Source organism: Acartia tonsa, chromosome 9, assembly GCF_053477335.1.
Source record: "Acartia tonsa isolate MP-2025a chromosome 9, ASM5347733v1, whole genome shotgun sequence".
In the NCBI taxonomy this organism is placed as follows: domain Eukaryota; kingdom Metazoa; phylum Arthropoda; class Copepoda; order Calanoida; family Acartiidae; genus Acartia; species Acartia tonsa.
Genome location: NC_137268.1, coordinates 36,733,841 through 36,758,468, shown reverse-complemented (window position 1 = coordinate 36,758,468; position 24,628 = coordinate 36,733,841). Strand labels below are relative to the sequence as shown.

The 24,628-nt window shown below is 33.8% G+C and overlaps 1 protein-coding gene across 1 annotated transcript; it reads left to right on the top strand.

The window, feature by feature from the left end:
* Positions 1-24,401, top strand: LOC145327519 (uncharacterized). Its single transcript, XM_080171065.1, has 13 exons — positions 1-84; positions 948-1,009; positions 2,101-2,150; positions 3,299-3,454; positions 3,909-3,980; positions 10,401-10,492; positions 11,091-11,140; positions 11,843-11,925; positions 13,681-13,780; positions 15,006-15,102; positions 15,397-15,508; positions 22,216-22,286; positions 24,259-24,401. The coding sequence occupies exons 1-13, from the start codon at positions 12-14 to the stop codon at positions 24,399-24,401; spliced, it is 1,161 nt and encodes a 386-aa protein (XP_080027191.1). The 5' UTR covers positions 1-11.
* The last annotated feature ends 227 nt before the right edge of the window (positions 24,402-24,628 follow it).

Here is a 24,628-nt window from a genome sequence, read left to right as displayed (position 1 = left end):
AATTGATAAAAATGTATGACATGATGAAAAAATTGTTCTTTAACTGGATTTTAATAATCTATTTACAGATTCATTTTGTAGCAGGTATTTTAATTTTATTCTTTTATAATTATTGTTAAAAAAATAATTTTCAAGAATGGCAACATCTACAAAAGTGAAGCTTTTAAATGAGAAGAAAGGGCAAACGAACAGTCACAATTGTAGAGTGCCAAAACTTAACGGGCAGAACATTCATTTGTAAGTAAACAAATTGTACATAAATTTGTTGCAAAATTGCATAAACAAAGAATAATCATTTTTCGAATTTGAGTAAAGATTTGACTTGCTTACCTCGCTTTATAAATACAATTATTGGTTGAAAATTTTGGACACTAAATGATTTGAATTAATCAAAAAAAAACTTTAGGTATACACTTCAATTGTAATTTACAGTCCAATGTCCCTTCCCTCCTTGCATGATTTCAAAATAATATATTGAAAAAAATGTATTAAAAAGTTTTAATAGATGTAGCTATGTATCATGAGATAATTTAAGACGGACAATTCTTTTTAGCTTTTTTGATAAATAAGACGACATTTTTGAAAGATTTTTATTTAAAAACATTCATATTTTGAGACAAAAAGAAATAGATGTAACACTTTCATCTGTACCATTTCCAAGCGGCTAAACAGCTGCAAGTTTGCAGCTTATTAAGCGGCTAGATAGTGGATGTAAAATCCTGGTAAATTATATTTTTTTCCAAGAATGGATGTAGAATATTATGACAGGGAAAAAAATGTCGTCAATTTAGGTTGCTAACAATGGAACTCAATTATTGGTCAGTTCATTCGTCCAGTAGGTGGGGAGGGGATGGGGTAAAGAGGGTGGATAGTTGATATCGTTATTTTAGCCCGCTGCGAGTTCCACTTTATTAGAGAACATGGTAATCTGTAAGTATATTTTGCAGGTGGCTGTTACCTGGAGAATCCGTTCTGGAACCTCCAGTTTCTATCAGCTCCAGATTTAAAGGTATTCCATTTTCTAAATCTAAATACAACCTTTCTTTCTCTCCGATATATATGTCAGATTTCAAAGACTTAGTATCCAGGTAGAAGAAAGGACAACGGACGATAGACAATTGGACCCAATTTTAGTGACAACGGTTCAATTACTCTACACCCCTTTTCCCCCCAATATTCAGCCAACAAAAGACACAATATCCAAAGTTATAAAGGGATAAGACGATGGCCAATAAATTGATGTACAATCTTATAGTACATTAGTAATAGAGTAGAATAAAATACCTGTTATATAAGTTTACTAGCGGTTTCGCCCCTAGCCTCTAGGGGCTATGCCCCAAGAGGTATAATTACATCTTTTATTACCTGGAGATCCCCCACTCCATCACTATTTTAAATAATTAAAAAAACGGAGGATTTTTTTTGTTTTTTGGGAATTGGGAGTTTCCCAACCCCCAAGAAAATAGCCCAAAACCACCACAGGACCAGTAGGTATATTTCCTGAAGAGTAGAATCCGATCGGTTCAGTGGTTACCGAGATTTTAAGGGACGGTGATACAGACAGACATCATTCTACTTTGTATCTATAATACAAAGTAGCTTTCCGTTCTTGGGGCCGGGTGGGACACTCATAATACTCGAATGACCAAAAAATCCCAACCCCCATTTTAAAAAAAATGTGGTTGTTACAGCACCATAGGTACTTTTTTAATTGCCTCTTGTGGCAAAGCACCTAGAGGCTAGGGGCGAAGCCGCTAGTTGTTTTTAAACTGCTAGTTTGAACCATATATCTAAAAGACTTTTCTAATAAATTTTAAATTTTTTTTATATCACTAATTTTATTCCTATGTTTAGGTAATAATTGTATAATAATAAAGTCTAGAGTATAATCCAGACAACTACCTGGCCCAAGAGGTGGACACCCTTTTCGTCTGCTAGCAAATTCCTTTCTATTCATTTGTAGGGACTCGGCAATGTTTATATTTCCGACAGTATTAACTAATTTCAAAGATCTAATATAAAATCTGGACAGGGTCCCCGCCCTGTGGACAAAGTTACATATAGCTCATGCCCCATCTAATCTTATACTTTAATGTTTAGATAACATCAAACGGAATTGTCACAATATCTTGGAATAGTGATCAGGATTCGTTTTATTTATCTTTTTAAAAAATAATCAAAACCTTAAAAAAACGAAAACGAAATCACGCAACCTTGGGATTATATTACTTTAATAAATCTTAAGGGTATAACATCCAAAATGATACATCTTCCGATTCTGTAAAATCAATTTGGGAAATGATTTTGAACTGCTATTTGGTATCAAACAATTAAGATTTATTAAAATATCCCAAAAGTATTTAGATCAAAGAATGCAAGAACGTGTTTTTAAAAACTTCCCTGGTGAAGCTTAGTTTCTACATAGTTTTCTTGGCTGAAAACGTTTTTTTTAGCTACTTAACTTTTTACCTTTATTATACATATTTATTATTCATTGCAATGTTCAGGAAAAATTGCTGTTTTATGTACAGTTTTACGATTTAGGACTATTAGATAATATTTCTATTATTTTAATTAGAGTTAGTAAATTAAAACAATACTTTAAAAGATAAATAAAATAAACAAAAATTTAATAGTTTTTGGAGAATTATCTTTGTGTTGATAAATTTGATGTAGGAAAGGAATAATTCAATTAAAAACAAGAATAAAAACATTCATAAAAAAAAGCTCTGAAATCAAACGGTAGAACAAACAAACCTGATCAATTGAAGGACATACTAACATTTTCTGGAATTATATTATAGAGATGCTTCACTTAAAATATTGCACCTGGTTGTCCCAGAAATCATTGTTCTAAAAATCTGATGAATAGGATAATTATGTCATACAAAACAATGTTGTGAAATAAGTTTAAAAAATCACGTTTAAAATCGACGTAGGGACTTTCTGGTAATGATTATGTAGAGTTGCTCCACCTTAAAATCGTACCTAACTGTTACAAGAATCACCCTCAAAGTTTAAAATCGTTAGAACAATTCTAACATGCCTAATTACGTGTGGATGGAAGGACAAACGGAGGAACTGTTCCTTATTATAGAAATGCCTCGCTTCTAACAATCATAACAACATCCATAAAAGCAAGGTTTCTAATTTCTGACAGTCGAAAATTATCAAATATAGATTAACAGCAGCATTTTCAAACAAAAAAGCTTCATGTTAATATGTCACAAAATCTTTAAAATAAAAGAGGTTTATAAAGTTTTCAATTTCTAAGATAAATTTTTTCTTATTGTTACAGGAATTCTCATGTAAGATTTGAATTCTGCAGTTCTAACCTTCCAGCTTTTAAAAGTAATTATTCCTTTTGTATAGGAGTTGCTTATGAACATAAAATAAATACGCCCTGCACTGTAGCTAAAAATAAATCACCAGGCTACTGCGCTAAAACTTCAAGGTAATAAAATTGGTCAATTTTTTTTCACCATTATCTTTTAACTTTGTTTAAATGCCATGGAGGGAGAGGACATTGGCTTGGGAATTTAATTGGTTGGCACCCAAAGTTTTATAACCTCAATTGATCAAAACATTAGTTATTTTAAAGTTATTATCTTATTCTTGATCAACCTATTTATTTTTAAAAAGATATACTATCTTAAGACATAATTATATTTTTCGCTTTTAGCATTCATTTTCAATTTATTTTGTCTCTTGTAGAAGTAAATCAAGCAATATTTAACTATTTACTTTTTAATAAATCGATTACAAAATTATAATGTCAAAATTGCATCAGTCTGACATATAGTTTTAAGTCGATAGAAAGTCAACAATTATGACAGGATCTCTACAGGGCTCGGCATTTATAACCACATTTAAGTTCATAATCGAATGCCTAAAATCATATATTTTAGGATAGAAAAGAAGGCATGTTCTCTAACTTCCGTAGCTTCCAGAGCAACTTATTCCTGTAAACTTGATCTAAGGTAAATATTTTCGGGTGCTTTCCCACCTACGATCCATATCATACATTTAAATAAATTAAAACTTAAATTTAAAAATAAAATAGTCTTACAAAACTAGCCATAAACTTATGTAAAGCTTCTCTATAATGGAAAACTTAATCGGTATTATATTTATCAAAATCGTAAGCATTAGAGTAAAACACCAGAGGGGGAAGGGGTGAAATAACTAAATCTCCCCATCGCAGGGTCCTTGTGCCGACTTATTGTGTTATTGATTAATGTTGCAGAAAACAATTTGGTAGCAGACGAATAAGGTAATTAAAAATGGGAGGGAGGTAGTTATTTATATATACATTCCTTTTATCAATAATGTAAAAATATTAGCTGTAAATCAGAGTTTCGGAGCCGGAGCCGAGAGCAGCAACATTTTTGGTGGAGCCGGAGCCGTATTTTTCGTTAAAAACGGCTCCGGCCCCAGATTAGCTAAAAATGATTTTTAAAGTAATATTATAATTTGGCAACGGTCTATTTCCATATAATAAACTGAAAAACTATTGTTACTTAACAAATAGACACACATCCTTCAACTTTTATATAGCTTTAATCAAATAAAAGCAAAATATTTTATATTATTTATTTTATTTTATCAAATTCGATAATGAACAAAAATTGATATATTAATTTTAAGGAAGGAGCCGGAGCAGAAGCCGGAGCCGCATCAAAATTAAACGGCTCCGACACGCTGCTGTAAATGCCACTTTGTCACTGTAATTCATACATGTGGTGCTTTACCTCAAATTGTCTATCGAACACTGAAACCCCTTCCTTCTTAATTCTAAAATAAATTGAAAATGAGGGGAAAGGGCAGTTATTTTCCTATGCATAAACCTTGCAGGGGGCTTAACCCTACTGAGCCTATTCTGCAGTGTTCTAACCATGCGGGGCTACCCAGTACTCAATATAACCTAACCTAACCTAACCTGGCCTTAAGTAATAAACAAACCCACTTATTTATAATTTACCAGCGGCTACGCCCCTAGAGGCATCTAGAGGCACTTGAGGAGGGGGGAGTCGAATTTGATAACTCAATTTCATATTTTAGATTTTAAAAGAAAAAGTGAAAAAAAATATTTTGGGGGGTGGACAATTTTTTTTTTTTTTTGGGGGGGGGGGTATTTTTCATTTTTTGGGGGGTTGGGGGTATCCCACCCCCCAAGAAAATAGTTTAAAACCTTCCCGGGACCTATGAGAAGCTACCCTGTTAAGGAGAACCTGATCGGTTCAGCGGTTAGCGAGATCCTTTGGTACAGAAACACAGATACATAGACACATAAACAGACAAACATCCTGTTATATTGAAAAATAAGGAGGGGGGGTTCTTTTCTCGACTAGGTAATTTAAGGGAAACTTACATTTTATACAAATACAAGAGAAGCTCCGCTTCTTTCATTTGTGACAAGGAAAATTAAGTAAAAATATTTTTGGCTTTAGAAATGATTATGAACTTTTTAAAAAATATGCATCATGTGTAAACCCCCCTCACACCCAGTATAAGGTATAACCAACAAGAGAAAAAATCTAAAATAATATATGGGAGACAAATGGAGAGGTCGTCAATTTTACGATGTGTTGCCCCCCAACGACAGCTGAAAAACATGCATAGGTATCGTAAATTTTATCCCCAATTTATTTCGTTATTGGTATAAGCTGCCTCAAACCCCTTTTTTTTCTATCTCATTTTCTTTGTGTAAAATTAGAGTAAAACACTAAAGAGACAAAGGGTTAAATAATCTCCCCATCGCAACCACCTTGTGCAACCTTACTATTGGGTCATTGAAAATTAACCAATGGTGTCGCATATATTAACACAGCCAAGTAGCAGAAAATAATTTAGAAGCAGACGAAAGAGGTCTTTGACAAATAAAGGGAGGTAGTTGTCTGTATACATATACGTACATCTATACTATAGATCTGTTTATGTAAAGTAAGATGTTTACAATTAACTGACTTCTTAAATATGGGTATGACACATAACTAATAGTTGAATTTTTTTGAATATCTTTATCCTGACTAGCACAAGATGCCAGCAAACCTGGCAGGATCATCCAGGTAAAGATAAAGTTTAATCTTCTTTAGAAACAAAAAGAGTGTCCATTTAAATTTTACACTTTAAAACTTGCAGGATCTGCATCATTTTTCTGCATACAATAAACTTTGCTCAACATTTTTTTGTATGCAATATTACAACAAGGATAACAACATCCATTAGTAGCGAAGTAAAAACATTTAGGTATAGACAGACGGACAAAGTGAGTTATAGAGCAGATTTACAGTGGTCATAGAAAGAAAGCGAGAACAGAAAGATAATAAATAATCACGAAACCCTTATATTTTTTTCTTCTATATCATGAACGATAGACTGACGGACCAAGTTAATTGTATAGTTTATGCTCTTGTAAAAAGAGAATTTTCATAAAAAAAACAAGGATGACAACATCTATAAAGATAAAAAGACATAAAGACAAACGAACATTAGCACGTGTAGAGTGTCAGAACTAAATAATTAGAATGTAAATGTATAAAAATCGAAAAAATTGTAAGTAAATCTGTTGAAAAACTGCTAAAATACAGGATATTGTAGCAATCAGTATTCCAAAAATCAGATCAATAGGATAATTTTATCACATAAAATATTGTCGTTAATTCTGGTAACGATTATAGAATTGCTACGCTTTCTAAATCGTACCTAGCTACTACAGAAATCACCATGCAAAGTTTGGAATCGATAGGACAATTCTAACCTGCTTAAATTAACGAAAAGAGCTAACTGTCTGTGATATGATAGTCCATCAGCTGTAGAATTAACATTTTCTCCATTGCGTTAGGACGGACAAACAGAGATAAAAAACGTTTATTATATAATAGCTTCTCTTCTTAAAATAATTACAATACTGTGATCCAGATGGTGGAGCAATAATAATCGCTAAAAAAATAAAAAGATCTCTAGGGACGCAGCCGCTAGTCTACGATAAAAGAAGCAATCTTGGGATATAATTAAGTGACTCTATTTTAATTTATGTTTGTTTGCCTTGTCTGTCTGTCTGGCTATATTGTTGATCTCCACTTTAAAGATGTTATCATCCTTGTTTAAATGTATTCAAAGAATAAAAACTGATAGTATTTTTTAAAAGTTGTGAATTTGTTTTTGCTATGCTACTTGAAATTGTATCTCTCCTTGTTTTTAATATAAAGTTATTAGTTTGATAAAATTGCAGCAAGAAACTTGGAATTGCAATGTTAATGGCACGCGCTTTGTGCACTAATAGCATAATTTAACCAGGAATCGTAAGGGATAAGACGTTGAATGATAAATTGATGTACATTCCTAAATTTGAGAAACATAATATTCTTTGTGTAGATTAGAATTATTGTTAAACAAGGATGACAACATCCATAAAAGCGAAACACTAAAACGGTAGGACAAACGGACATTAACACTTGTATAGTGTCAGAACTGAAAATAAATTTATACTTTGTTGTCCCAGGAATCAGTATACCAAAAATCAGATCAATCGGATTATTAGATCACATAAAAATTTGTTATTTAAAAGTTAAAAAATTTAACATGTTTAAAATGAACGTACGGACATTCTGGTATTGATTATAGAGTAGCTACGCTTTCTAAATCGTTTCTAAAGTTTGAAATCAATAGGACAATTATAACATGCCTAAATTAACGAAAAAAAAGCTATCCGTTACGGACGTACGGACGGACCGACCCTAATTATAGAAAAGCTTCGCTTTTAAAAGTATAGACTCTGCAAATTTGAATCAAACAATCGAGAGATAAATAAAAGTCAATTTAAAGCCAACTAATGATAGAGCATGTTTATAATTTAAACTTTGAAAACCATTATAATTTATAATCTAATGTCCCCTCCCTCCCTGACTAATAGCCCAATTTAACAGAATAAATACAAATAATAGAATATATTATACTCAGGAATAAAGGGAAAGGGAATAAGTTTCTATTAAATTTTTTGAAAAGGGCAATAAGCATAGATGTTTAATTTACAAACAAACTTTCAGAGATATAGGTTAGGTTAGGAGAGCTTATAAGCCCCCATTCCCAAGAAAAGAAAATCGACTATAGAACTCCTTATTTTGTCTAAAATATTTTTTATGTATTAATTGAAAATTAATGGGGTTATTTAGTGGTTTTCTTTCCCAATTCTCCTCTCATCTCCCTCACTTTTTTTATGACGTCACAAGAATCAAAAATGAAAAATATAAAATATTAAAACCAAATCTTGTGGTCCCGGCTAATATGTCTGGCATTAATTTATTATTTTTATTTTATTATTTGTGGAAAATCGTCTTTAATACGATACTATACAGGATTTTTCAGATTTGACTGAAAATCGGTTCTAATTCGGCAGGTATTAATCGGTTTTAAAGCCATACTGGAAATTCCCTTTTCCTAATATTAAAAAGTTTAACTACATCTCACTTCTACACAAAGACAACACATTTATGGTAATGAATAAAATTTATGGCAATTGTTTAGCCAACAACCGAGGTTTTCCCTCAGAGTGCCATGTTGAGCATCAAACAACCCCCCCCCTTTTTTTTTAAACAAAATTGAAAATAAATTGAGGGTTGGATAGTTTTTTGGTAGTTTGTTATATACTTTTAGTCAGACTAGGTTGTATTTGGTACTGGGTAGTCCAATTATGGCAATTGTTTATCCAACAACCGAGGTTTTCCCTCAGAGTGCCATGTTGAGCAATACCCTAACCCCCCTACCCTCTAGTGAAACATAAGAAGGTGGGGGGGTGTAGTTTTTCGGTAGTTTGTTTTATATACTTTAGATTAGGTTAGGTTATATTTGGTACAGGGTAGTCCATTTATGGCAATTGCTTAGCCAACAACCGGGGTTTTCCCTCAGACTGCAATGTTGAGCATTAAACAAACCCCTCCTTTTTTTTTGAAACAAAACATTTATGGCAATTGCTTAGCCAACAACCGGGTTTTTGCCATGTTGAGAATCAAACAACCCCCCGCCCCCTTCCTTTTTTATGAAACGAAGTTGAAAATAAATGGAGGGGGGGATTGATAGTTTTTCGGTAGTTTGTTTTATATACTTTTGGTCTGGTTAGGTTATATTTGGTACTGGGTAGTCCAATTATGGCAAATGCGAAGCCAACAACCGAGGTTTTCCCTTAGAGTGCCTTTTTGAGCATTAAACACTTCCCCCCTCCCTTTTTTTGAAACAAAATTGAAAATAAGAGGGTTGGATAGTGTTTAGTATGTTAGTTTTCCTCTTAAAGTGCCTTTTTGAGCTTTACCCACCCCCCATCCATTTGACACAAAATTGAAAGTAATTGAAGGGGAGTTTTACTTTATATCGATTAAGTTATATTTGGTACTGGGTAGCGAAGATGTCACAACAGAGATTATGACGTCATACGATAAAATAACCAATGAGAGGCCAGCAAAAATTTTACCAGTGGTCAATTACAGTGTATACTGGCCTCTCATTGGCTATTCTATCGTATGACGTCATAATATGTGGAGGGACTTTTATCATCTTTCTGGGTAGCAGTAGGAATAAAACTGGAAGGGTTAGTTCTCCCGCAAGGTATGACATAAAAAAAACTTTAGAATCGATAGGAGTGGGGGGGGGGGGTTCAGTGTTCTCCAGTCACTTTGTGAGAAAGCACGCTATAACCCTGGCAAGAGTTTAGCCCAACAATTTTGGACACAATGAAAGAGCAATAAATTTCTGCTTTGTGTATATGCATGTCAGGGAACTAAAGGGATAAGACAATGGACAATAAATTGATGTTTGACCCCAATGATGACAAACAAAATTAAAGAGACTTTGATAGTTTGGAACTAACCAATCAAATTCAATAAAGTACCCAAAGTTTTTAGGCCAACAAATAAGATAACGAGGTTATAAAACTTTGGTTACCAATATTGAATAATGAACTGGCTTAAGTAATTTCCTGGAAACGGGAAACTGAAATATTTATTTCTGCAAACTATAAACAATTAAAGCTATTTGTATGTAAAATATCTTTACTTACCCAATAAATAATAAAACAAGAATGATAACATCCATAAAAGCGAAGCTCTGAAACGGCAGGACAAACAAACATCTTCACTTGTAGATTGCCAGGCCAATCAAAATTGAAAATAAATTTAATACAGAATACTGTTTAAGGACATACCTACATTTTTAGGACTTGATTTTATAAATGCTTCGCTTATAACATTCTACTTTTTTTGTCCTAGGAATCAGTAATCCATAAATCAGATAAATATGATAATTATATCACATGGTATTGTTTTATTGATTTTAAACTGCTTTAAGAATTTAAATAAGCATAAAACAAATTCCAAAATTATTATTTTGACTTATTTATTTCTATTTAGTGATCCGAAGCATTGTGGAAAAGTGTTCAGTTTCTGGGTGACTGCCATTAATGATGACCACTCAGAGGGTCAACAAAGAATAAAAACTCCAGGTATCAACAAGGATGGGTGGCGCATTTGAGTGTGTGTGTAGCCATAGTTTCTTAGTGTTTGGACCTAAGTAGTCATGGAGTAGTCACCGTAATGAATGACGCTCTCCAAAGAGGAGCTTGGGTAAGGGTTGAACTGTTATTATGTACTTAGCTGGATCTTTAAATCATTTCAATGGTGCGCCAAATCGGGGTGAGCCAACTTTCCACAATGAGAGCACAGCATTTTACGAAATGCCGCGCTGTGATTGGCTGAAATTCGGCGCACTATTAAAATGATTTAAAGATCCAGCTCTTGACTATTGAGTATACAAACTACCCAATTATCACCCTTCCTACACAACCAAGGGTAAATAAGACTGGTACTCAATGTTTTATAAATATGCTCTGATCATCCGTTGGCTTTAGTACTTTGGGGACTCTTAATAGATCTGTAAAAATTTTCTCATAGTGGGGGAAGGGGGTGGGGGGGAAGAATCCCCCCAAACTCCTTCTAAACATAGTATACATACTGTAAAAAAATTTGTAAAAAACTTTTTAATATAAAATCAAAATTGTAATTTATATTTTTTGGACTTTCAAATTTAAATTTTGATTATAGGAGAGTCAAGAGTAACAATTGGATGCTATGAACCTTCCATTATAAAGAAGGTAATAATTATTTTATATTATATAACCCTCCCTCCCTTCCTCAACCTTCTACATAGCTTAAAACCTGCCCTGGACCATAACCTAATTTTTTCTGATACCCATCATTTACTTGACATTATCTGACATAATGATAGAAACAAACAGATATCCTATAACTTCGGTACATTGGATAACAATACTTATCTTAAAATGTACATTTTACTTGTCAATATTATGTTTATCTCAGATTTAGCAATATTATTATATTAATTATTTTATTTATCTTAGAATAAAAAATTATAAGAATAAAAGTTAAAACAAGTTAAATAGCAGCGAATGGCCGAAGGCCCGGGCGAGCAAACATGGTTTAAAATTGACTGTAATACGATGATATACATAAGTTTTCTTTAGGTACCGGTTCTAATTTATCAAATATTAATCGAATTATACTGGAAAAAAGTATGATAATTTCACTGCGCTTTACTTGTTAACATAAATACTAATTGGCAAATACAGGGTCTATCAATCTAATTGATTTGATTTAAGGAGTTGACAGAATTTTCGCCACCTTATGGCAAAGCCCTGTGCACGCCACGGTGAACAATGATAAAAAATCATTAAAAATAACGTCAATTTACAGAATCATCATTAGCTTCATTCTGCATAAAAAAAATATGTGCAAAATATGGCATTTTTGCTCCAACATGAAAAAAAAATGTTTAGGTAGTATCTGCCCAGTGCAAAAAGACTAATCTAAGTTGGAACACTGAGCCATTTCTCACACAAGTTAGGCCAAATGCAATCAGGTAAAATCAGGGGGAAGAGGTCATTGGGTACTGGTACCCAAAGTTTTATAACAAAGTTATTACTCAACAGGTTAAAAACTTTGGGTACTTTTATTAAATCTTGATAAATTGGTTTCAAATCATAAGTGCTCAAACTTTTCAATCAATAATCTAATCTACAGGAGGGGTAATTTTGTTTAGCATTATTGGATATTGTATATCAATTGATCTTCCTTTGTCATATATCTTTAAATTCCTGGTTAAAATTGTATTTTCATTTGTAAGGTAAATACTTTTAGGTCTTTTCATAGTTCAGTGGTAAAAAATGATCAACTGAAAATTGATTGCCTATTTCTTTCCTAATTTCCGAATTTGTACAGCAGTTAATCCAAATATTGCAAAACCTATTTTCAGCTACTCTGGTCAAAGGGAAAAGCGATATGATGTATAAACGATTTATACATTAGACATTCAAAATCATTTTTTTTTGAAGTTTGAAGCTTTTTTAGCTAGTAGTAAATATTGAGATAGAATGAGGAAACTATGTACACAATCGGAAACTCAAATTCAGCTGACCTGAAAATATATCTTCTATGAACGTTGACTTTAAAACTTTAATTTTATTAATTCGGAAGGGAAAAATATTAAAACAATCTTCGAGAGGTTATCAAGAAAACTATAAATTAAAATGATTTAGGTGTTATTTGGAATGGACGTAAGTTGGAAACTTCTAAAGTTACAAAGCAAACGAATGAGAAAAACTCTAAAATGTATAATTCATAGTCCAATATTTATTACCTCCTTTCCTGCCTTTTTTCTTTAAATCTATTTTCTAAGTTGGGATAGACTATAAGGTGACATTAAAATAATTGTGGTATTCAAAGTTTTAAATTTCCCTCTCTGTCTCTCTCTCTCTTTGTATTTCTCTCTCTCTCTCTCTCTCTCTCTCTGTCTCTCTTTGTCTCTGTCTCTCTTTGTCTATCTCTGTCTCTGTCTCTGTCTCTGTCTCTCTCTCTCTCTCTGTCTCTGTCTCTCTCTCTGTCTCTCCATCCATCTCTCTCTCTCTTTCTTATCTTATCCTTCAAAAACGGTGTCTTTCCCTTAAAAGCAAATGAACCCAAGTAAACAAACCTCTAATTTTCATATCCTGCAACTTTTACCCTTTCTAATTAAAGATAAACTTTAATTGTTCTAGTGGATATAGTATACGTGGATATATTGACAGGGAAAAAATTTCGTCAATCTAGATTGCTAATATGGTCAGTTCGTTCAATCAGTAGTAGGTTAGGGTAAATGCGGTGGAAGGGGGGTATAGATATTTTAATCGTCTGAATATATTAAAATCTGGTGTAACATCCAAGCAATAATATATCGAATATTGTTCTTTTTCCACGGAATTTTTTATCAAAATATTTTACAGCTCAATCATACTGTGCTTGAACATTGGACTGTTAATTACATCGGTACCCAAGGTTTTAAACTGTTTCGTTGGCTCAAAAACTTTAGGCACTTAGTGTCCAATTGTTTGAACCAATAATTAGACACTCAGCTTATTGAACCGACCAATCAAAATTTAATACAGGTCACCAATAAGAAATCGTTATTATAAAACTTTGGGATAAGTAAACCTAAATTTTAATTTTATTATTTTAGTTTAGAATAGTATTGGAACATATTTCAAAAAAATGTTACGGGTTCCAAATTATTCTTTTTTGGGGAGGGGAGGGGTCCCTTTCACAAGATTTGTATAACTAAATACATATTGTATAATTTCAGTCTAGAATGGTATTTGAACCAGTTGAATACTCCAAACTGTGTCCAATCATTTGAGCTTTACTTTTGGAATCAGATGAAACACAATCAAACCTATTATAAGGTATATATTATTATAGAATGTATGTATATAGGGGGGGGGGGGACTCCTTTTTAGTAGCGAAAACTCTATAATCCACTTTGTCTGTCCGTCAGTCAGTCCGTAACGCTGTAGGGGACATTAGATTTTCTTGGCTGCTATTAAAGAGAGACAGCAGAAGTCTTAGTAAAGATTCCTATGATATATGCGCATCAAGCCTATACATTGTTTTGTCCGTCGGTTCTAAATCTCACATTTTTCCTTCACGACTTTTAGATATTATCATCCTTGTTATGTTTAATTAACAAAAGTGTTATTTTAAAAATTTTAAGATTTGAATTATTTTCATGCTAAAAAAATTCTTTTCACTATTACTTCGAAACCTATAGGCATCCACGGGACTTGAACCGGATCTTAGCCATACTAAAAAATATTTTTAAAAATCACAAACTTAATAACAATTTTGTTAACCCTGGACTTCTTTAGCAGTATTTGAATGCAATGATTTAAAGCAAAAGTATATCAAAGAGAATATTTATAAAGCTTTAAATTTTATATTCCATTATTAGTCCCCTCCCTGCATTTGATCTAAAATTTGATGTTGACTCTTTTTAAATTTGACCCTTTGTTTGTCCAAATTTTAAGAGGCTACTTACTGTAACTAAAAATAACTATAACTTCAAAAATGTTATTGTTTGTAGTTTGAATAGATTCTTTGTTAATGAAGTACCTCTACTTTAAAACAAAATTTGGCAATTTTCCTCAACATGGCTTGTTGAGCATGATCCACCCCTCTAATCCTAATTATTGACATATAGAATGTTGGTTGGTTTTTCATTATTTCTTGCTTTATATCAGGTTAATTTAAGTTATATTGGGTTCTTTATTATCCTACAGGGTTGGGAAGCTTAGGTAAAAGCCCCGCAAAAGTTAAACATAGGAAAGAAATCTACCCCTCTTATTTTCCCTTACAAGTAAGCACTTTGTGGATAAGCACCAAAAACTTGCAGCTTCTATACAATTTATCATGTCTGTATATCTGTAATAAGACCGTCATGTATTACGCTGACAACTGCCAAACTCCACGGAGACCAAGATACTTCCTTGTAAGGGAGAAGATATTTGACTGTAAATTGTACTGGTAACCAAAGTTTTTTTTAACACTGGTTCTCTCTTTTATCAACTGAACATTTTATCTATAAATATTTTTGACTGTTTGTCCTTATGGATGTTGTAATCCTTGTTATAGTATGAAAATTCTGGAACTCGAAGCAAGTTTGGGAGACAATTTCAAGTGGAGCCTTGTAAGAGTTACAAGTACACAATACTGGCGCTCTCAATTACAGGTCTATCTATCTATCTATCTATCTATCTATATATCTATCTATCTATCTAACTATCTATCTATCTATCTATCTATCTATCTATCTATCTATCTATCTATCTATCTATCTATCTATCTATCTATCTATCTATCTATCTATCTGTCTATCTATCTAACTATCTATCTATCTATCTATCTATCTATCTATCTATCTATCTATCTATCTATCTATCTATCTATCTATCTATCTATCTATCTATCTATCTATCTATCTATCTATCTATCTATCTATCTATCTATCTATCTATCTACCTAGGAGAAAGCACCCGCCTCCTGGGGTGTGTGAAGATAGACTGCGTAGGAAGAATAAATCTGGAAAATATTTCCTGTGAAGATTCGAATAATCAAACTATGGATGTGCGTTTCAGGTAATTTTCTATTATATTTGGTTAGGGAGATGACTCTACAGGGTACCCAAAGTTTTATAAACGCATTCTTATATTCGTTTGGGGACTTTTATTTAAACTTTGAGATAGCATTGTCCAAATTTTGTCCACCAAAAACATTGGACTACAATTTGTCCCGATAAATTTGTGTGTTCCAACAATGATAATACACAAAATTACACCTTCTGTAGATTATTATTACTGGTTAAAACCACACTCAACTTAATGAACCAACCAATCAAAATTAAATTAAAGTTGTTGGGCAAACGTATAAGAAAACAAAAGGGTTCATATTGTTTATCATCATCGAGGTTATACAGATTTATATCGTCAATTTTCTAATCCCTTCAAATCCTTCCTAATCAAATATGCTTTATATTTATATCCCAATTGTTTTTTATCTTTGATGATGATCTTCTTATTTTATTTCCTAATTTATTATAGGTTATCTAGTTCAGCGGTTAGCGATATCCTTCGCTGCAAACAAACAGACAGACAGACAAACAAACATCGTTCTACTTTGTATTATAGATAGGTCTTTCAAGTATCTTTTTTACAAAAAAATAATATATCTATAATACAAAGTAGAACGATGTCTGTCTGTCTGTTTGTTTGTCTGTCTGTTTGTCTGTCTGTTTGTTTGTAGCGAAGGATCTCAATAACCGCTAAACCGATCAGGTTCTCCTTTACAGGGTAGCTTCTCATAGGTCCCGGGAAGGTTTATAACTATTTTTGGGGGGTGGGACACCCCCAACCCCGCAAAAAAATGAAAAATTCCCCCCCCCCCCCCGAAAAAAAACCCTTTTGGGGCACAGCCCCTAGAGGCTAGGGACGAAGCCGCTAGTATTGTAAATAGGGTTAAATAAGTTTTACTACATCCCAGTTCAAAATTTCAAATATGTGGCCCAATAAAACAATATTATATGTCCCAATGGTGTCTTTTAAACTAGATTGGAATTTAAAACAAGGATGACAACATCCAAAAAAGCGAAGCTAAAGGGAAAATTAAAATCTCGATAATTTTCAAATAATATTTTTTTTAAACAGGAAGGGTAAGTTTAATAATTATTTAACCACTAGGTATTAAGTAATTTTTTTGTTTTAGTATTTTTTTTGAGATCTTTTAAAATGAACAGGATGATTATTGTTTGTCCTTATGTCTGTATCAAAGGATCTTGATAACCGCTGGGACTATTTTGTATTGCTTTAAGTGAAGGTTTTTATAGTTCCAGGGAATGTTTATAACTATTTTAGGGCCAGGTAACTTCACTCTCCTAAGATACGCCCTGAAAAAAATATCCATCCATACGGATCCTAGAGGCCTAAAGGGGCGTAGCGGCTAGTATTGAGTAAAGTAAAGTTTAGTTGTTTTCTATTCCCACCACGATAAATGTTTAGACTTCAATATTGAAGATGTGACAATCAATCTGAAATTCAGATACACATATTTTAATATCGATCCAAGTAGCACAGATAAATATTAACTACGGTATGTCGGTACGTCCGTCCGTTCTTTACACAAAAGTTCCGTATTTGTGCTATTTAAAGAGACAGCGTAAAGTGGCACCAAAAAAATTGACGTCAAACAAAAAAGTTGACCAATAAGAGGCCAGTATACACTGTAATTGACCAATAGTAAAATTTATACTGGCCTCTCATTGGTTATTTAATCGTATGACGTCATTTTTTGGTGCAACATTGAGCTGTCTTCTATTTGAAAAGAGACAAAAAAAGCTTGGAAAGGCTGGTTTCTTTTTCAACCTCCCCCCCTTATTAGTACAGCCCCAGTAATAATAAAAATAATCCCTTTCTAAAAAAAATACACTGCTAGATCGCAGGGAGTAAGGGAGGGGACAATGGATCGAATATTCAACTTTTAGGAGTCTCAGACTTTGGGGACTGGCTTAAAGGGAATGTGCAAGAATTTAGCAGTTTCTGACTGAGTTTGGGGACTTGCGCATAGAATGCCGCTACTCGTTATGTATGTTTTGAATATTGCAGACGGGGAGACGGGATAAGGGAAGTGGGGGGAAGGGAAATAAACACTCGTTGTGCTAGTTTGGAATGTAGCAGACGGGGAGAAGGGAGAAGGGAGGTGGGGGAAAGGGGCAAGGGAAATAAACAGAATAAAAAGGGGCAGTCATATTCTTGCGAGCAGCTGGCCGGGTCCAATAATCTTTTAATATAAAAATCACACCAAAAAAACCTCAATATATTCCATCAAAAACAAGTTGTGATTTAACTTTACATGACGCTATGGAAATCTATTATTCAATTAACAATCCCTTTATAATTTCATACAAATTTATTGGATTAAACTGGATTTCATGCCCTTTCTTTGATAACTCTTATATTGAATTAATTGCCCATTGTCCCCTCCCTTACTCCCTGGCTAGATCGAATGCTTAACAAGGATGACAACATCTATAAAAGCGAAGCTCTGAAACGTTAAGACAAACTAACATTAACACTTGTATAGTGTCAGAACTGATAATCAGAATATAAATGTATAAAAGTCGAACAAAACAAAATTGTAAGTAAATCTGCTGAAAAACTGCTTAAATACAGGATATTTTTTAAGGATATACTTACATTTTTAGGACTTGAGTATAGAGATGCTTCGTTTATACCAATGCACTTTGTTGTCCTAGGAAACAGTATTCCAAAAAATAGACCAATCGTATAATTATATCACATAAAAATTTGATGTTAAAAAAGTTAAAAAGCATTATGTTTAAAATGGACGTACAGACTTTCTGGTGACGATTATAGAGTTGCTTTGCTTTCTAACTCGTACCTAACTCGTATAGGAATCATCATGCAAAGTCTGAAATTAAATGGACAATTCTAACATGCCTAAATTAACGAAAAGAGCTATCCGTTACGTACGGACGGACGGACGGACCGACCCTAATTATAGAAAAGCTTCGCTTAAAAAACAACAACATTGTCCTTAAATAAAAGTAAAGTGATCACACCCCTCCTCAACCGAACTTTATATTAAAAAAATGTCCCAAACATTCGGACAATTGGGCGTTCAAATAGGACCTAGTGGTAGTTAGAATCAGTTGAGAACAAAATCCTAGCCGTTCCTTCTTGCCAGATATGGCTATTTTAAGATTTTAGTCAAATTACACTAAATAACCTAATACAAACTTCACTCTTCTTTGAATATTTTAGTGTAATTGTAGTGGGACAGCCCCAAAATAGAGAAGCTTTGCTCCTCTGACCAAACTGACTGCCAGGAGTTCCTAACAAGAATTGCCTTATTGTGTTTACACATGTTGGGATTCGAACCCATTTCCAAAACTCTCCAACATTTAATAGCTGTACATTACAGCAAGACAACATAATTTGTCTATAAGGCTTAAGGAATGGATGCCCCTCTGGATACCCTCTGCTAATCCTGGCTGTTGTTGGTGATCAGCAGGGTCAGCTCCTTGTTGGACTTTTACCTGGGGTTCCCCACAGCCAGGCCTCTGCGCAGGAAGTTTGGCCTAGTATTGACCACCATCTCTGTCCTTGGGGTTAGTTTGATGTGTCTGGGCCTTCCCCGGGCTTGGCAGGGCTGGGGCCACTGGCTTAATGGGAGTGGGGACAACCATGGCTACTCTCCCGACTGATCCAAACCATCAGCTAAGGTCCATCCAACAGTAACTGTGTCCCCCAACTCCATCAGAAAGAACCCTCCCAGGTTCAGGGTATGTTTCAGAATGCACACCAGCATCCCAAGCCTAGGTATGCAGCCCACCACCTGCAGCTATCATTCCGTGGCAGCTTTGCCGATTTGGGATTGGCAGGGAAGCATCTCATCTTAGCTCTACCCTGATATTGATCCTCCAGGAGATCAAGGTGGTGTGCATCTTGAACTGTGCCCTAAACCTGGGAGGGTTCTTTCTGAGGGAGTTGGGGGACACAGTTACTGTTTGATGGACCCAAGCTGATGGTATGGATCAGTTGGGAGGGTAGCCATGGTTGCCCCCAATCCCATTAAGCCAGTGGCCCCAGCCCTGCCAAGCCTGGGGAAGGCCCAGACACATTAAACTAACGCCAAGGACAGACATGGTGGTCAAAACTAGGCCAAACTTCCAGCGCAGAGGCCTGGGAAAGGCCCAGAGCCCCTCCCACCACCAGCAACTCAAGGCAAGATTAGCTCTGGCTGTACAATCAACTGTCTGGCCAAGGCAGCTCTCATGAGGCCACTGTGAGCCACAGCCATTGTCCCAATTTGTTCAGAGCTGACCGATAACGAGGATATGGGTAGCATGGAGTTAAAGGTGAAACTGGAAAACTGGACAGTGGCTATTGTAAGTTGTACATCCCCATTTTGTTCAAGGTGCCTCAAGAAGGCACAAACTGGATAGGGCTGGGTTTACACATCAAACTGCCCCCCAGGACAGAGATTGTGGTCAAAGTCAAGACAAGGCTGTATTTCCAGCGAAAAGGGACTGACTGTGGGAAACCAAGGTACAAGTCCAACAAGGAGCTGACCCTGCTGATCACAAACAACAGCCAGTATTAGCAGAGGGTATCCAAAGGGGCATCCATTGCCCAAGCTCAATATACATTTTACTGTTGTCATGCAGTAATATACAGCTATTCCATTTTGGATAGTTTTGGGAATGGGTTCGAATCCCCACTTGTGTTAATACATTAAGGCACTTCCTATTAGGAACTCCAGGCAGTCAGTTTGGTCAGAGGAGCAAAGCTACTCTATTTTGAGGCTCTACCATTACAATTACACTAAAATATTCAAAGAAGAGTGAAGTTTGTATCAGGTTATTTAGTGTTATTTGACTAAAATCTTAAAATGGCCATATCTGGCAAGAAGGAACGGCTAGGATTTTGTTCTTAACTGATTCTAACTACCACTAGGTCCTATTTGAACGCCCAATTGTCCGAATGTTTGGGACATTTTTTTAATATAAAGTTTGGTTGAGGAGGGGTGTGTGATGTCTATCTGATTTTTTTTCCTGTGTATGTGTCTGTATCAGACGATCTTGCTAACCGCTGGTTCGACATGGTTCTTCTTTACAATGAGTCTTTTATTTATCCAGAGTATATACCGTATACTGTCTGTCAGTTCGTAACGGTTAGCTCTTTTCGTTAATTTAAGTATGTTAAAGTTGTCCTATCGATTTCAAACTTTGCGTGGTGACTCCTGTAGTAGTTAGGTACAATTTAGAAAGCGTCACATTTCTATAATCGTTACCAGAATCGTTAACAGTTTTGACTTGCCGTCCCTCTCCCCTCCCTGGGTTCTCTTCCTTAAGTACCATTACATTGCACACTGGTCCGAAAACGGAGATTTGGGTCAACAATTCGTTTTTAGCCGTTTTTTGGCCGATTTTGATGCCCAATACGGCAAATTGGGGGTTTTAGGGGTCAGGGAGTCCATTTATGAGAAAAAAATATATGACCTCGAAGGTCAAAGACCTTTAAAATGACCTTTAAAGTCTGATTTTGCCGTTCTCGTGGTTTTATTGGACATTTAGGGGGGGAAGGAGGTGTCCAATCAAGGCGACACTGAAATACGTTTTTATAGGGGATTGCATTAGCTAAATTTCATGTGAAGTAAAAATTTTTGTAAAATAAACTGGTTTTGCACCAGCTGAATTTCAAATTTTCGCCTTTATTTAAAGTTTTACCCCATTTATATAAATATATATAAATATATATATATATATATTATATTATTAAGACATACTTTTAAAAAAGAATTTATTTGATACTTTAAAGTCTTGCAAATTGTAATTTTTAATTAATGAAATATTTAAAATTATTAAAGCCCAAAAAATGTGTTTATGTTTAAATAGAAGCAGACGAACACACACACGAACGCACACACACTAACGCAGACACACGAACACATAGTTTCGACCAATCAGAGGCAAGAGAATTTTCTTAATTGTCCAATGACAACTCAGTATTTTGGCTTCGACCAATAAGAGACAAGGACCTTTGTTTCGACCAATCAGAGGCGAGATTGGCTACGCTAGATTGAGTAGGCAGAAGATTGTATAAATATATGTATGTTTTACGACACGTATATTATTTTTTTTTATAATGCACAAAACGAACAAAATCGGATGCCATATATATTGTGAAATATGAAGCTAATTGCAATACCAACAAATTCTCTTTAATAAACATGCGAAAAACTCAGAGAGTACTCAATAAGAAAATTTTGCCAAACTTACCCTTATCTTAAAAACTGAGAAAAAAAACCACATTTTTGCATTTTGTACCATTTTTTGTGTTATAAATAATTTTTGAACTTATACAGGACTTATTTTAGTTGGACAATTTCCAACATGTGGATATTTGATTTTATCAGATTTAAGCAAGTATAGCCAATTTAACAATGTCAATAATACGTTCTTAGATTTTAGAGTTCTGCAGCTTTGGCCCCAAATTATTTCAAAAAACATATTATCAACATGGGTTGATATTTAAAATATAGGTGGCCCAGGATGTCTTTGAAGGCTGGCAGGTCAACTTTTGTCTAAATTGATGGGTAGGAAAAATTGAATTGTTGACCCCTCCGGACCAGTGTGCATTGTAAGGAAGAACCAGATCGGTTCAGCAGTTAATATCTAGTATCCGACCGGATATTGAAAATGACCCGATATCCGGCCCAACCCTATTACAAACACTGATAGATAAACCTCCTGTTACTCTATATTCAGTATGAAAGTGCCCCCCGAAGAGTATATTTACAACGAGGAATATCATGATTATGGTTATGTATCTGGTTCAGGTTTGCTTTTTAGTAGCGAAGCTTCTTTATACTTCACCTTGTCTGTCCGTCTATAATGGGAAAATTTGGTTTTCTCATTTAGCCCTTAACGGTCGGGTGGGGTTTCTATCTCATTTTCTGTGTGTGAAAGATAAAGAGCCCAAACTGCGTGACTTTTTAAGTATGTGTATGACACATAACTGATAGTTGGAGTTTTTAATATCTCCATCCTGGCGGGCACAGGATGCCAGCAAACCTGGCAGGGTCATCCAGGTAAAGAGCAAAAATATTTTTTTGTTTTAAACAAAGCATTTTATCTTGCCAAAATACTAAAACTTTCTCTAGTAGTACATCCTCATATGAAATACAGGTGTTGAAGTCAATTTCAGGTTCCAGGTATGATCCTGCAGGTCCTGATCCTCCAGGTCCCTAGAAATCTTTAAAAGGCTTCTGTGGCCGCAATTTTTGACTCAGAGACTTCAAATTTTAAGTTTAAGCTGTTCTTACATGTCTGCATAACGTATTAAAATTTCATACCGATCATCGAGTGCGGCGGCTGGCATTCTCCAAATACAGCTGCAGCAGCTGAAATTTATGTTTTGATATTTCTAATATAAAATTTACTGCAAAAAAAATTTCTTCTAGCGACTTTGACTCACTTAAGGTCGGAAATTCATTATCAAACAGGGTACTTGATTATTACTATCTTGATTCAAGCACAGAGAAAGTATATAAAGATAAATTTAGAGAAATACTAATTATATTTAGATTATTACTATCTTGATTCAAGCTTAGAGGAAGTATATAAAGATACATATAGAGAAATACTAATTATATTTAGATTATTACTATCTTGATTCAAGCACAGAGAAAGTATTTAAAGATACATAGAGAAATACTTATTATATTTAGATTATTACTATCTTGATTCAAGCACAGAGAAAGTATTTAAAGATACATAGAAAAATACTAATTATATTTAGATTATTACTATCTTGATTCAAGCACAGAGAAAGTATTTAAAGATACATAGAGAAATACTAATTATATTTAGATTATTACTATCTTGATTCAAGCACAGAGGAACTATATAAAGATACATATAGAGAAATACTAATTATATTTAGATTATTACTATCTTGATTCAAGCACAGAGAAAGTATTTAAAGATACATAGAGAAATACTAATTATATTTAGATTATTACTATCTTGATTCAAGCACAGAGGAAGTATATAAAGATACATATAGAGAAATACTAATTATATTTAGATTATTACTATCTTGATTCAAGCATAGAGAAAGTATTTAAAGATACATAGAGAAATACTAATTATATTTAGATTATTACTATCTTGATTCAAGCACAGAGAAAGTATTTAAAGATACATAGAGAAATATGTACTTATTATATTTAGATTATTACTATCTTGATTCAAGCACAGAGGAACTATATAAAGATACATATAGAGAAATACTAATTATATTTAGATTATTACTATCTTGATTCAAGCACAGAGAAAGTATTTAAAGATACATAGAGAAATACTAATTATATTTAGATTATTACTATCTTGATTCAAGCACAGAGGAAGTATATAAAGATACATATAGAGAAATACTAATTATATTTAGATTATTACTATCTTGATTCAAGCATAGAGAAAGTATTTAAAGATACATAGAGAAATACTAATTATATTTAGATTATTACTATCTTGATTCAAGCACAGAGAAAGTATTTAAAGATACATAGAGAAATATGTACTTATTATATTTAGATTATTACTATCTTGATTCAAGCACAGAGAAAGTATTTAAAGATACATAGAGAAATACTTATTATATTTAGATTATTACTATCTTGATTCAAGCACAGAGGAAGTATTTAAAGATATATAGAGAAATACTTATTATATTTAGATTATTACTATCTTGATTCAAGCACAGAGAAAGTATATAAAGATACATAGAGAAATACTAATTATATTTAGATTATTACTATCTTGATTCAAGCACAGAGGAAGTATATAAAGATACATACGGTGAAGTACAAGTGGAGAATCCTATCATGCAAAATATAGATAACCTAGAATATATTTATGAAGATTTGCCCAAGGAAAAAGAGATCAAATGAAATAGTAATAAAGGCTTTTTATTATAGTTAACTAGTGGCTATGCTCCTAGAGGAATCTAGCATGGCACGAAAGGTAAAGGGGGCAAGGAAGTTGATCCTTAAGTTTCTATTTAGAAGGGAAGGGGGGTGATTGATATTTTTTAAGGGGCGTTAGCTCTTGGGGGGGTGGAAGTTCTCTCCAAAAGATAGATACAAACCTTCCCTGGACCTTAAAGTTTTGGAACCTT